This window comes from Adiantum capillus-veneris, chromosome 10 (genome assembly GCF_014529385.1).
Source record: "Adiantum capillus-veneris isolate H3 chromosome 10, ASM1452938v2, whole genome shotgun sequence".
NCBI classification, from domain to species: domain Eukaryota; kingdom Viridiplantae; phylum Streptophyta; class Polypodiopsida; order Polypodiales; family Pteridaceae; genus Adiantum; species Adiantum capillus-veneris.
Genome location: NC_140940.1, coordinates 36096314 through 36111182, shown reverse-complemented (window position 1 = coordinate 36111182; position 14869 = coordinate 36096314). Strand labels below are relative to the sequence as shown.

General features: G+C 45.8%; 1 protein-coding gene across 7 annotated transcripts in view; it reads right to left on the bottom strand.

Annotated features, from left to right (window-relative positions):
- Positions 1-13072, bottom strand: part of LOC147448692 (auxin response factor 6-like) — a 104502-nt gene extending 91430 nt beyond the window's left edge. For 3 of the 7 annotated variants that reach the window (XM_086521232.1, XM_086521233.1, XM_086521231.1), the window contains exon 1: positions 12024-13068. Coding sequence is in view for 3 of the 7 variants with exons in the window: in XM_086521230.1 (XP_086377356.1) it covers positions 12024-12078 (55 nt within the window). In the remaining 4 variants the exon portion in view is untranslated. Of the gene's footprint in view, positions 1-12023 lie in introns of all 7 variants that reach the window. The other 4 variants (XR_015189378.1, XM_086521230.1, XM_086521229.1 and 1 more) reach the window with 4 other exon arrangements.
- Positions 13073-14869: the final 1797 nt, after the last annotated feature.

Here is a 14869-nt window from a genome sequence, read left to right as displayed (position 1 = left end):
AGATCTCTTGGCAGCGCCTTTATCACGAGCTGCTTGGCGAGAGAGGGACAACCTTTCTTGCGAACCCCCCTTCTGGTGCAGACGTCTCCCATAGCAACAGTTCCTCGTGGATTGACGTGCTTCAACATTCGTCGTCCGTGGGACTTCTTTGCCTACGACTTCAAACGTTTTATCAGTGACCCTTCAACAGACTTTGAGGCAGCTTGCTTCAGAGTTCATGTATTGTTCCTTGCAGCTAGAGGGATAGAGGCCTTGGACTCAACGGTCGGGTTGGCTTCTCTTTTTCCCTTTGTGGCAGGGACCAGCCTAAGTGGACTTTGGACTCAGTGTTGGAGTGGCTGCAGGCACAGGCCCTCGAGTTCTCTCACCACATGGGAGACCTAGGGGTTACAAACTTGGTTCAGACTCTGTGCCCGTTAGCCAAATTCTCAGTGAGAGGCCACTTGGTTGGTAGTAGGCCTCATGTTTCTTGGGGTCCCATGGCAGAGGGTCCAGCACGCACTTTAGGTGACTGCCTACAGTTCTCAGGTTTGTCAGAGGAGCTTCGGAGCATCCAGCTATACAGGGCATGAGAGGGGTGCGGTGCAGAGCATGTGTTAGGACATCACAGGGGCAGTACCAGCTGAGTAGCTTACACCTCTCAAGTCAGCACGCCCAGATGGATGGGGGCCTTCACGCGAATGGAGGTCCTCATCGCAGTTCGAGCTTGATCAGAGACTGTACCCTCCATGTTTTTCGAGCTACAGAGCGAGGGTCGATTACACAGAGTCTCAATAGAGGCCCCACAGGTTGCAGAGTGTTGTTTTTAGAGGATCCAAGTTGTGGGCATCTCTGGGAGGACTTGTGTCATAGACCTGACCCAGCAGCTCTTGAGACAGGCCACTGGAGGTTGTGGGCTTGGGAGAGCTGTCCACTAACACGAGTGCAGTGGGATCCTGGAGAGTGGTTTTGGAGGGACCCTTTCTCCTCAGCCGACTATCCAGGTGTCCCTTTCTTTCAGTACACTCTTAGACTGGGACGTCACATACTAGCAGCACGAAAAGAGGCTCGTCCTGCTGTTGCAGCACCTCATTGGCAGGAGGAGGGTCTCACAACTGAGTTCTTGTTAGCTTTTTGGGCGAGGTTGTGGGACGCCAAACAGCCGCGGTGAGTCACGTTGTTCAGTGGCTGGTTGCACATAGAGCTACAGCAGTGGGGAGCTGGCTTGTACATATTGGCCTCTCGGTAGCATGTGCAGCTTGTGACCATCCTATGGAGAGTCAGCGTCATTGTCTTTGGGACTGCCCTATGGCACAGCAGGTTTGGCTTCGGGTCCTTCGGCTGATGCCAGCTCTTTCCACTGCACGGCAGTACACTTGGGGGGCAGCTGCTTGGTCCACTCTCACGGGCCCTGCATTACATTTTGAGCTATCCTCCACCAACAGGATGATAGTGATACAAGGGGGTCAACGTACACTCCAGTCTGCTACAGAGCTTACTCCACAGGAGTGGTGCAGTGAGAGAGAGGTGTGTTGGGAGCTCGTTTGTGGCCTGACACTCTGGTTCATCTGGCGGGCCCGCCGCTTCCACATCTTTGAGGCTCGCCTTCTGCCACCAACGAAGACTATTCGAGATTTTTGGCTAGAGCTGATCCATACTCTCAGGGGACAGTTCGAGAGACTTCAAGGCAGCTCCGACCGCATGCGGGAGCGTAGACAGGCTTTCCTTCGACTCTGGCGCCTTGGGCCTTTCTTCACCATGATCCAAAGTGTGCTCAGATGGCACTACAGTCTACCTGTGTGGCTTTTCTCTCCTCCTATCTGCTCATTTAGCCTCATTGTACATATGTTGTTTTTTCATTGGGAGAGTCTCCCCTTATGATTGTTGTAGCCCCCTCTAATAGAGGTGGTTGTAGCCCTATGGGCAGTTTCATTAACTAACAGAAGGATCTTTTTCTCGGAAAAAGAAAAAAAAGTCGGAATCATTCTGGGTTGGTCTCCGTCCCAGTTGAACTCAAAGGATGACAAACTTTCCATTCTGCACCAAAATGATGGTTGGGTTCCGGATCTAAATGATAGCATCGTTCTTGTTGTGCCAAAGCATGCCCGAAAGATCGTCGCAATGCCCTAACATAATGATGTGGAAGTCTCCCTTGCCATAATACCCTTGGATGGTGATCGGGAGAACACCAATAAGTAGCACGACTTTACAAGTTTGTCCTGTGGCTAACTCAACCTTTAGTGCTCCAACAAAGTAATCATATTCAAAGTCCATCTGCTTGAGGAACTCTAGATGGATGAAATTCTAAATGGCTCCTGGGATGAAGAAGATAAGTGCCTTGAAGCCATTGATCTTTCCATATGCTCTGCACAATTCTTTGGAAGCATCGGGCACAAAGATGCCATAAATATCTGGAACAAGTCCTCCTACAGTTTTGGCTTTCTTAGCAAGAAGTAGAGTCTTATCTCCTTTATTGGGACATACATAGGCGCTATGTCCCATCTAGAAACATTCGAAGCATCGCCTTCTTGCTGTAGAGTTTCTCGTTGGCAAAGTGTCAGACAAGGTGTTGGTCCCTACCAAGATCCACCCAACCTCCACACAAGACATGACACAAGCCAAACCAAACATAGACCAGCATAGCGAGCGGACATCAGGCTCACCTCCTAGCCATAGAGCCAATACAAGCTCACCCCCGAGCCTGGGAGCCGACAGCCATACGGGCTAGCCTCTACCACAAGGGGCGTCCCATACAACCAAGCCCACACCAATACCGGTGTGCGGGTAAAGCTACCAAGGGCCTAGAGTACGAGTGTAATGATCACACCAGATGTCTCACGCTATTTATAGGACTCTCATAAGACATGGCAATGTTCACACTTGGCTCGACAATGCATCCTGATGTTTGAGGACGTAAGACTTCCCCCCTTATTTTTAATTGTTGTCCTCAGCAATACCTGTGGTAATGAAACCACAAAAACAACTCTTCAATGATCTTACCAATTCCCATGTAGCGCTCGACTTAGGTCGAGACTTCCACTTGATCAAGTATTCGAGGTAAGAAGTCTTTCAAGACCACCTGACCCTTTGATCAAGAACCAATTCGGGTTCTAGTGGAATGTAACGAGTGGTATCCTCCAAACTCGGGATTTCCTCTAGAGGAATTACCTGTTCATCCTATCCCAAGCGCTCTTTCAAGCGGCTGACATGGAACACATGGAACACGGGATGATCCATAGCGCCAAAGGGTAAATCCAGTTTATAGGATACATCACTAACCTTCTTGATAATCTTGGAATGAACCAGGATATCGCAAAGATAACAGAGTCCGGTACATATTATTTCAGAGTCCTATGGTACCCTTAGGTACGCCTACATCCCTTCCTAGAGTTCTTGAGGTTTCTGATGTTGGTTAGCATAAAAGGTAGCTTGATTGTGAGCTGTCCTGATGCTCTCCCTAGCGATCAATAGCATTTCTTGCATAGCCCGCAAAAAATCGGCTACAGATTGCATTTTAACTCTCTTGAGTCCATTAGCGATCGGTGGTTTCGGCCCATAATATTGCATAAGCATAAAGAGACTATAACGCGTAGCCGAATGCATAGTATTGTTAAGCAAATTTGATTTATGGGAAATAACGTTCCCAATCAAATTGACGGCGGGAGACATGCTTGAAGCATATCTTCCATTGTTAGATTTGTGCATTCGGCCTGTCCATCACTCCCGGGATAATCTGAGGACGACATACACAAGCGGGTTTCCAAGTTCTGGAACTCCGTTTGCCAGAAATTAGCAGTGAATTTAGAATCACGATCACTGACAATTTCTTCAAGCAAACCATATAGTGTATATAACTGCACCACAAAGAGTTGAGCTAACTCATGAGTCTTTATGGTGGTGCGAACAGGAATGAAACGTGCCATTTTCACGAGTCGGTCGACACCGGCTAGTAAAGGCCAAAGTACGGTGTATGCCAGGGTGTCCTGCACTAGGTGCATCATGACACTGAAACAAAATGTTCTTGTGGATATCCTCATAAGCAGGCACACACACTTTGCCTTGCCTAAAAAGTAGTCCACCATAGATAGAATACTTCTTTGATATCTTTCTCTCTATATCCAGTCTTTCTCTCTGTAGCCAGCCTACGGGCGTCCGGATCGCCAATGCCTTCCGGGCTACATAATCCCCTCTTGGACTTGTTGCCAAATCTCACCAAAGTGAGAGTCTGTCTGGTAACACCCTCTCAGAGAAAGAAAGGAATCAATCAAAATATCAGTGAACGAAAGAGCATTCACCTCCGAGATCCTACTAAGGGCATCAGCCACAGATTGGTGGCACCCTTACGGTAGCGTATCTCAAAATCGGACTCCTGCATGAGTTCAGCTCTCTTGACCTTACATCCTCGAAGGTCAGGTTGATCACAGAGATATTTCAATGAATGATGGTCAGTCCACACAACAAAACGGGCACCATAAAGACAATGGTGCTAGATTTGCAAAGCATGAATGACCGCCAACAATTCCTTCTCCTGTGTGGAGTAGAATGTTTGGACATTCGTGAGCTCACGACTCTCAAAGCAACAGGTCGGCTATCCTGGTAGAGGAGAGCACCTATAGCATACTCATTGGTATTCGTCTCCACCACAAAGGGCTTATTCGGATCCACGATCTGCAACATCGATGCAGATGTAACGGGTCGGTTCAATGGTTGAAAACATTGATCGAGCTCATCGGTCCAACTTATAGATCGCTCGTACCTTTTCGGGATTGATCCAGATGCCATTTGCCGAGATGACAATGACCAAGATACAACAGCTCCGTGTGAAAAAATTCACACTTGGATTGCTTTGCGTACAAGTTCTCTCGTCTTAAAGTACATAAGACAAGATGAAGATGACGCAAATGTTCCTCAAGTGTCCAGCGACAAATAAGAATATCGTCGAGGAATCATAACAACCCACTTTCCCAAATACAAACGAAATAAGTCATTCAACATCTCGTGGAAAGTTGCAAGAGCGTTGGTCAATCCAAAAGGCAGGAAAAAACTGATAATGTCCATACCGTGTACGAAACACGGTTTTCGGGACATTGCGCAGATGTATCCATATCTGATGGTATCCGGACCATAGATCGAACTTGGTGAAATATTGTGCACCCAAGAGTCGATCTATGTGGTCATCCATCCTAGTTAATGGATACTTGTTCTTGATGGTGACTTTATTGAGACTTTTGTAATCCACGCAGAAGCGCATCCCTCGGTCCTTTTTTGACGAGAAGAACAGGAGCACCCCATGGAGAGTTACTAGGCTCAATAGCCCCTTCACAAGATAGGACGGCAATTGCCTAGCTATCTCATCCTCCTCTGTCGGGCTAAACCTGTAAGGTTGCCAGGAGACGGGATGGCTACCGAGCAAAAGTTCTATGTCATGATCAAGATCAGGCCCACGAGACGGTGGAAGCCAATCAGAATCGGTGGTCTCGAAGGACAGAAAATCCTCGACCAAATAATACACCTCATCAAGAACATGATGATACAGAAGTCAAAAGACTTCATGATAGTGCTGAATGCGGAGGCCAACCGGCGGTACGACCTCATCCACTGATTTAAGCTCTATCTTTCTTGATATCGGACCAAATACGGATGGTCAGCGGAAACAATCCGGAGCTTAAGATCCTGAGAGGAATAGAATTATGAGCAGAGCCGTTGTCGAACAGAACCGTAACGTCTCGGCCAATGATCTCTCCTATAACACGGAGAAGATCATGTGGACCAAAAACGGTCTTGTTGACATTGCATTGACAGTATCTACGTGCTTCCATATGAAAAAATCTATGAATCATAAACAAGATAAAATACCTGGTTCGTCGATGACGTGTACCAAAGTCTTTGTCGTCGCGGAGATGGTCAGCTACTTCTTTCGCTTTGAACCATCCTGGTCACCGCGGAAGTGGCCGGTCTGAAGACAATAATAGCATCGATTCCTCTTCTGGTCATCGATCCAAGACAACTTGCTATGCCGTTGTCTTTAAACTTCTTCCGTGAATCTTGAGTAGATTGATTGACGGCTTCATTTGTGGTAGTGTTCAAACTTTGACGAGAAGGCACCACGGTGAGAGATCTCCCCCGTCACCGGGCCACTCCCTAATACGGCCAAAGTATTCTTCGCAAACTTGTTGATGTCCTCAAATGGCGTGACATGATTCCGCAATACCAGACTTGGGTATATCGGCAGCAATTCAAACATATAAATAACCTTTAAATCCTCCAAGGCTTTCGTCATACGGACAAGATCCTTGAATTCCTGTGAGTAAGCGTCCAAGGTCTTCTTACCCATCTCCAACTTGAACAGCTTCTGGAATACGCGATTTTATCCACCCGCACGAAGCGAGTGTAAAAGACCGTCTAGAAGTCTACCCAAGTCATTGGCTTAGGTCGAAACCCAGCCGACCACACGTAGGCCAGATCAAAGCAGGCTGTCCATTTCGCCAGCCATGAGTCAATGACAGTCTCTTCACATCCTTGCATCCTTCCTCTTGTCCTTGGAGGAGGTCTGGATGGAGTTGAAGAGACAAAGTACTCATGGCCGCGGGCGAAAACGGGACGTGCGTGGCATGCAACTCAACGAGCTGCCGTTGCATCTCCTGGAGTTGGTGTTGTAGCACCGCCACCAGAGATGCATTCATGACGGGAGATGGAGAAGAAGTGCCCTCGGGATGCAGCCCGTGCGTGTGTGTGGAGTCGGGAGGAGAAAGAGGTGTCTCCTCCACTGGTTGAAGCGTGCTAGCGGCGCCATTCTTGTGCAAAGAAGCATCGTGTGACGCCATGGCGCGAAGATGTATAGAGAGAAACAAGTGTGTAATGATGACGTGCTTGGAAAATACGTCCAAGGCACGTAAAAGACGAGAGAGAGAACTCTGCGCACAAGTGAGAGTTAACGGTGACGAAAGTCACACTCGCCCGTCGGTGTTTCTAATAACGGGTAAGTGTGCGTGAGGGTTCACCACGTGAAGTGGTAGATTTCTCGGGCGAATGCTCATTTAATAAAAAATTACAAGTTTCAAGGCATTTGAAGTGACTAAGGGTAGTTCACACTTGGCCTTAAAATGTGGGTGGTCATTTGGGTTTAAAAAAATTTGGGCGGCCACTTAAAACTTTCCCCATTCTACCAAAAGCTGCACTTCAAACAGGGATGTCATGTAACTCCGGGCAAAGATATTCTTGAAAGTTTGCCAAGATAATGCTATCCTTGGAGCATGCGGCTTGGTAGCTATAGAACGCCACCAATGCATAGCATTATCTTTGAGAAACGTAGCGGCTTGAGAGATCTTTGATTCTTCAGTGTAGTTCCCCAGGGCATAGATATTGTTGAACTGTTGCAGGAACTATAAAGCTTTCTTTCTATCTTTCACCCCCGAGAGATTTCACTATAGATCCACCTTTCACTATAGATCCACCATCCTTGAAGCCTTTGGTTGATGCGATGCAAATCCACGATGTGGATAATAGGGGTAGGCATACGGGCTCCAACCGTTATACCCAAGTGGCGTTGGGAGAGATGGTGACAAAGGTGATTCCACTATATTGAAATCGGATGGTTGCACCATGTTCATGAAAACTCCCCCGATTGCAATAGAAGACTGTGTAGCTTGTCGAGAGGAAGCCCTTGCACTTTCTGGTGTCGGAGGAGGAAAAACCTGAGGCAACAGACGTGGAAAAATGTAAATTAGAAATTGTTGAAAGCTCTGCAGAATCGGGAGGTTCCATTGAGGATGCTTCAAGAGTATGTCGCAGGGTTTGTCAAGGAGGAGCTACAGGTACTCTGTAGAATCAAGAAGCGCCATCTTGCTCTTGTCTATTCTTGAGGGATCATTGTGCTTTCAAAAAAGGAGACTTTTGAATCTTTTGATACCGTTGTAACGGGAGGGCACCATGTGCCAACTAAAAAGAATAGATTGGAACAGACTTTTGGCACTTCAAAACAACTAAACACAAAGCGAGAGAGAGAGAGAGAGAGAGAGAGAGAGAGAGAGAGAGAGAGAGAGAGAATTTACGCAAGAGACACGGAGTGGCAAAGTTCCACCCCCAGAGTGCACTGGCCCCAAAACCTTGGCGCCCCTTTCGGTCTTTCTTTATATTGCTTCAATAGCTTACAAGAGTGGGGGCTCCTCTGCTTCTCCTCAATCTGAAATGCCCGAAACAATCCCCCATGCAAAATCTGGCGCCTAAAGCTAGCAACGCAACACGCAAACCTGTCCATACAGATTTCCATGAAGCGTGAGCAGCTGCCACGTCAACATACATACGCAATTTTAGGGTGTTCTCCTTCTTTCAAGGTTTAGTCCCCTCACAATCTGCAAGTTGGTCAATTCTTTAGGTTTTAGGCCCCTCGGTCATGTCCTGTAAGTTTGGCAGGGTTAGGTATAAAATCCTAAACCCCTGTGCTTTGAATGTTGCCACATCACCAACTTGTGACAAGAAGCTTCCTCCCTAGGGATACAAAGTACTCAAAAAACTTAAAAAGGATAGATGGGCTCCATCATCGTGCAATGAAGGCCACTACCACTCACCAGGATCCCATACCAACTGAACAAGGGCACAATCTCCAAAGTGGTGCCTCCTCAATAGTGAAAACAGGTGCACAATGGCCTATCAGAGGAAGTACAAAAGTGGGTAACAAGGTGTGAACTACATCAAGGTCGCCTATATGATGAATGTAAACGGAACCACTGTGGGGGTGCATAATGCTATGTGATGTGGCCATGATCTCGATGGAAAAGAACTGACGCTCTCGCCCATCTGTAAAGAAAAGCGCATCAATGTTGCTCTACTGCCCTAGAGGAGCCTGTTGAAGAATCCCACTGACTGCGAAGCGTATGCACCAGCTCTGTGCAAATGGTTGTCAAAATGATGGATGTAGGGAAGGGCTGAGAGCCTAGAATGTGGGCACATCAAGCCTTCCACATGGTCCAAAGCATGATGCTACATATCGTGATGAGAACTACGCCACGGTGGTAGAAATCCAACTCATGACCTGCATCTGGTATCATCTGTAGAGTACCTGGTCGATATCCTAAGGGAGTAAGCAGGAAGACCGGATTTGTCGCGAGCCTTGAAAAAAGGTGTGTGACCTTGGAAGTTGCAAAAGCCATGCAACTGCCCCCACCTCACAAACCCCCATCATAGATGCCCACTCTAACCAACAAACAACAAACTGTCATCCACACACTCGCTGCGCAAATGGACAAACCCAAAAACAATGCCTCAAAGACTCAAGCTCCAAACTACATCTCTGACAAATCAGATCATGAACAATGACTGTTGACCAAGTACCTACAAGCAATCCAACATGTGCTAACATCCACAAGAAAAAACATATCTTGCGGCTGATCCGGAGGGTCCACTGTCACGAGGACATGGCAATTGCTAATTACTGTCACAAGGACGTGGCAACTGCTAACCTTAGTTGTTGGTTTCTTTCCAATGAATTTTATTTAATTTTTGGGACCCTCTTTTTTAAGTTGCAAATGGCCGGACGTTGTGTGGCCGGTGTGAAACGGCCGATGGCCGAGAGTTTCACCTGTAGATAGGAAGACCTTGTCGCCACGAGTTGGTCGGGCTGACTGGCACTAGAATCCAAGCAGTAAAAGGGTGTCTAGGCTCAGTTCGAAGTCATTTAGGCCCCCTCTCTACACTTATAAGTCGGTGGGTACTAGGAATAAACTCAAAAGAGGCTAAGTGGACACATGGCGGCTCCTGAGTAAACATGCCAAGCCAGCATGAAGAGGGGGCGCCCAAATCAATAGTGTAATAACATCTGTCAAAACGTGTGTACAAACCATTTATGCAAGAGGGTTCCAAAACTGAAAAACCTAATCTAATGGACTCGTCCGAACATGCAAGTCTTGTGAACACGCTCACAAAATTTCCGGTACTAATCCTCCTAGGATTCTAGACACTCCTATGTAGGGATAAGTGGACAACTGGCTCTGGCAGTCGATGAAGGATGTACACGTGGCACACGGAGCCATGTGCACATGACACAATGCCAGGTCAATAAGGCAGAGCGCCTTAAGAAAGCTAGCCTGCTTCATCCATTGGAAATCCCTGATGCCAAGTGGCAAAGTATTTCTATGGATTTTATTGTTGGTTTTTCAAATACTAGTTGTGGCAATAATCCCATTTGGGTTGTGTTTGATAGACTCACAAAAATGGTAGGTCTTGAGAACAGGCTCACAAATTGCCGGTATTAATCCTCCTAGGATTCTAGACATTCCTATCTAGAGATAAGTGGAAAACTAGCTCTGGAAGTCGATGAAGCATGTCCACGTGGCACAGAGAGCCATGTGCACGTGACACAGTACCAAGTCAATAAGGCAGAGCCCCTTAAGAAAGCTAGACTGCTACATAAGGCAGAGCCCCTTAAGAAAGCTAGACTGCTACATCCATTGGAAATCCCTGATGCCAAGTGGCAAAGTATTTCTATGGATTTTATTGTTGGTTTGCCAAATACTAGTTGTGGCAATAATGTCATTTGGGTTGTGGTTGATAGACTCACAAAAATGGCAAAGTTTATACCATAGCTACAGGGAATGGCCATTTTCAGGTCCCCGTTCCCATCCCAATTTCCCATTCCGGATCCCTGTTCCGTGTTTTGGACGTGAGTATCCGTACCAGGGAATGGCATTTCATGCATGTTGCCATTCCCCGTTCCGATTTTCCGTTCCGGGTAACTATGGTTTATACCAACAAAAGTGACAGTAAAAAGCCATAAGGAAAATGTTTAAGAGAATATGAAAACTGAGTCTATTACTCCAGAAACCAGAGGCCATTACAGATCACCCTACTAGTCATTCGCGCCTATGTGCTTATGATATATTTAATTAAATGGAAGGGTCAGTTTGAAAAGTTTCCTATTGAGAATCAATCCGAGCTTTGAAAGCGCAGTATTCCGATTTCATTGATGAGGACATCAATGGTTCTTAGAGAGGGAAGTATGTAATAACCCGATCATAGGAGAGGGGATCTAGTCCATGAAACCATCGGGATGGGTGTCCAATGTCTGGGCAAACGCAGTGTGAACCCGACCAATGTGGTCGATCACTTTTATAAAAGGAGGCGAAGGCCTCATTTGTAGATCATTGACCCCACTGTGGCAGAGTGTCGATGGTGAGCCCGCAAGGTCAAGAGTGTGAGAGGTCACCTCGAGGAGCCGGGTGTTATGGGACGCTTGGTCTTACAAGTGCACGCCTACGTCCTCGAATGCTGCCCTAGCAAGGGAGTGCTACCGGGTGGTCGGGTGGTTAGTCCGACGTGTGTCCATAGGCAGTCCAAGTAGTCGGGAGATCCTTCTCACGTATTCATTTCACCACGGCTACTAAGATAGCAATACCAAGAGTTGGTACACACACATGTGCATGGGGTTGGCCTTGCAACATGAGCACTCATGCACCTACACCTTTTAATTTAGCCTTGATTTTGCCTCGATCTCAGCCATTTGTAGCTGGACCTGTGGTTAAATGTATATTGGGATATTCGTATGAAAAGGATGGATGACTCGCTACAAGCGCCATTTTCTTTTTTGAACTGGTTTCTTATGCAAATTGCAAAGTGGGGGCACACCTCTTGCATGTCATTGAGAGTGTGTATCTCTACCAAATACACTAGTTAGGAGTGTGAATGAGTGAAAAGCGGCACCACTATCTTTTGATAGATTCTGGACAACTAATCAGATCATAAGCTCCAAGAATTATCAAAGGTGCCTTTTGAGTTTTCCATATTTAGTTCACCCGCCAGGCCCTCCTGAGGAACAGGACAACAAGGCCCAAGCAAAGAACCTGTCATACTTCTTCACCGTAAGTACTACAGCATCCTTTGACTCCTAGCTGACCTTGCAAAAAATGGAACCTCTTTGTGTTGGGAAACGTGAGCACGAAGGAAAACTTTTAGCACATTACTGATCTGTGTCTAGTCATCCACCTGTCTAGGCCTTCCAAGAAATCTAAAGAAAAAAAAACCTTAACTGGTAAAATAGATCTCGAGTTTACCTTCTAAAGCTAGAGAGTCACTCGTTGAATGGTCCATATGAGCTGGATCGGGCATTTGGCTTGTAAACAAAACCAAGCGATGTAGAGATGTCAGCCTTCGGAACCATGTGGCATGGGTACAAAGATCTGCATGGGCCAACGTTGCTCATGAGCAGAGATTAAGTAGCATGACTATGAAGTTCAAAATAGGTTGTCGTCTTCCCGGCTCTTCAATCTTCCTAGTTGAGACAGGTATGCTTGATTGAGTAGACTTAGACTCCTTATTGCAAGAACATCCTCTTTCTACTACGTAACTATCAAAAAGCCCTATCAGGGTAATAGGTTTTGACTAAATAACCCGTGCTTCTCAAACTTCTTTCATGCCATTGGACAAAGCAATCTTCTTTAATGCCACAGATGTGATTGCATAAAGCAGTAGACAGTCTTCGTTCAAGCTACAGTGATGATCGCTCACAAGCTATTCTGAGTTATCTTGATAAAGTATGATGCTCGATCTTCTTTCATGCCACAGATGTCACTGCACAGAGAAAATGCTCCTTAACCTTCTTTCACGCAACAGATGGATTGGACAAAGCAGTGAACAGTCTTTATTGAGGTTATGGTGACGAGATCGCCGATAAAATACCCTGAGTTATGTTGACGATCCCCACTTTCTGCAAGCAATGAAACTAACCCATTTCTCATCAAAGCTTATGCTTATGCCTTAATGCTTATCATTCTCCAAGGGTGGGCATGCGGGGAGCTTCTTTACATAACCTTATCTGCTTCACTCTCTTTTTTGTATTGTCAAATGACGCTTTCTGCAGCACTTCCTGGATAGAGCGTGCAGTCTTTTTTGTTTAAGCGGGAGCTCCCTTAGAATAAGTTGAGCGCCCACATGCAAAAAGTGAGGGCGGCACTGCAGAAAAGAAGACCAGTGGTAGCACCCAGGTCCGTGTGTTTGTGTGTGCGCGCGCGCGCGCGGCCTTTGAGCTCGCAAAGGCGACGCGATGGTTTTCAAAAGATTTTGGTAGCAGTACAAAGCAAAGCAAAAGTATGTCATGATGGCTCTGGTGCTGTTCCAACACAATAATGCAAGAAGACAACATCAAGACAAGCATCATGTGGTGTGTTTGTCAAAGTGTGCAGTGTGCATTGTGGCCTCCATACTACATAGTGAGTGCTCTTTGATCCTCTTTCCCTTACTAAGGCCTACCCACATTCCCCACTAGGACGCCCAATGAACAAATAGTTATCATCCCCTTCGCTTGCGCCCCAAACAAGCACAACTTGGATGGAGTGGGTAAAACTTGTAACATGGGATCGTTAACTATTGCTCTACCAATTCGCATATCCTACCCCTGAGCGCTCATACCAAAAGCTTATTGGTGCCCACTTTACTTACACAGCATGAAGTAGAAATGTGAATAACATGATTTCTTCATCTTTTTTTCCCATCCCTCGATACACATTTCTACCCAAGAGTGTTGGCTCGGAAGGTGTGCTATCTATCTATTTGTGGATCTGAAAAATAGCAGCAGTTCTTTCACGCCTTTTTGTCAATAGCAAGGGTGCCAATCGAGAAAAGCGAGATTGTCAAGTGAACTTGATCTAAAGAGAGACACACACACACACAAAGGGGTGCGGGGTGGGGGTGGGATCTTTGAGGCAGAGAATTCTTGCCAAAATAGCATGTGTTTCCTTCCTCCTTTTAGTATAACTATTGGATGAGTTTGACTACTTCAAAAGAGTTTAGCACATGCCCCGTTGACAAGGTCCTCTTTCAACAAGGCTATTGCCATAGCAAGGGAAATGATGCATATGGACATGCATCACTTTGATGGAGTCTCTAGCTTGGCAAAGTGAAAAACCTTATTTTTCCATATGTGGATGGGAATTCCCATAACCATATTTGAAACCCTTCTTGTGCCACTAGGTTGCAATATTCCCACGTAGCAATATTGCTTAAGCAGGTCAAAAGATGTATAGTATATTTGTTCCAAAAATGGTGGACTTATACTTGCAAAGACTTAGTTTAAAGGACTTCAAAAACTTCTAAGTTTCTTAATTTGCAAGGAAGTGTGGCAATGATGCTTATGTAACCTTTGCATCGTTGCCTACACTGGCCATTTTTCGTGAAACATTGCACAGGTATTGGCACAAATCTAGATATGAGATCGCATCTCTTTTAATATAAATTTGATAACATGGACTCTGAGAGTATGGTATCTTTGATTCCAAAAGTGACATATGATATGCCTTCGAGTGTTGAGGCCATGGGAGTTATCTCTTATGATTTTCTCCACTTTTCAATCTTGAAAGAGAATCTTTGAACAATAGTGTATTCTCAACTATAAGGATTTTGTTCAACCAAAGTTGAGCTTTTTAGATGTGTAGTATGTACAATTCTCCACTTTTCATAAGAGCTCAGGTGACATGGACCATCAACACTTTGTAATAGCATAGTTGTGTCCCTCCAACAAGCTACATGTAGCATCGAGTGACCTCTATGGTAAAAGGCTATTGCCAACTTTATAAGCTTTTGAGAGGAGGCAATTTGAGCTTCCACACGCTTTGAATTGTGATAGAGCGGCCAAATTTTGTGGCATCATGCTTCGGATAGCAAAAACTCTTCTAAAACTTTTTTCTTTTCTCTTCACTCCAACTTGAAAAAAAAAAATTATCATGTGCAATCCTTTAGTATCTCATTAATCAGCAATAATTATTTAGAGTATAGTTGCATGTGAGACCCACTTTCATGGAAAAGTTTACCTAACTTCGCAAACATTTTTTACATCTCCCAGCCAATCAGCATTCCAACTTATGCCATTTTGTGTGTGTGTGTGTGTGTGTGTGTGTGTGTGTGT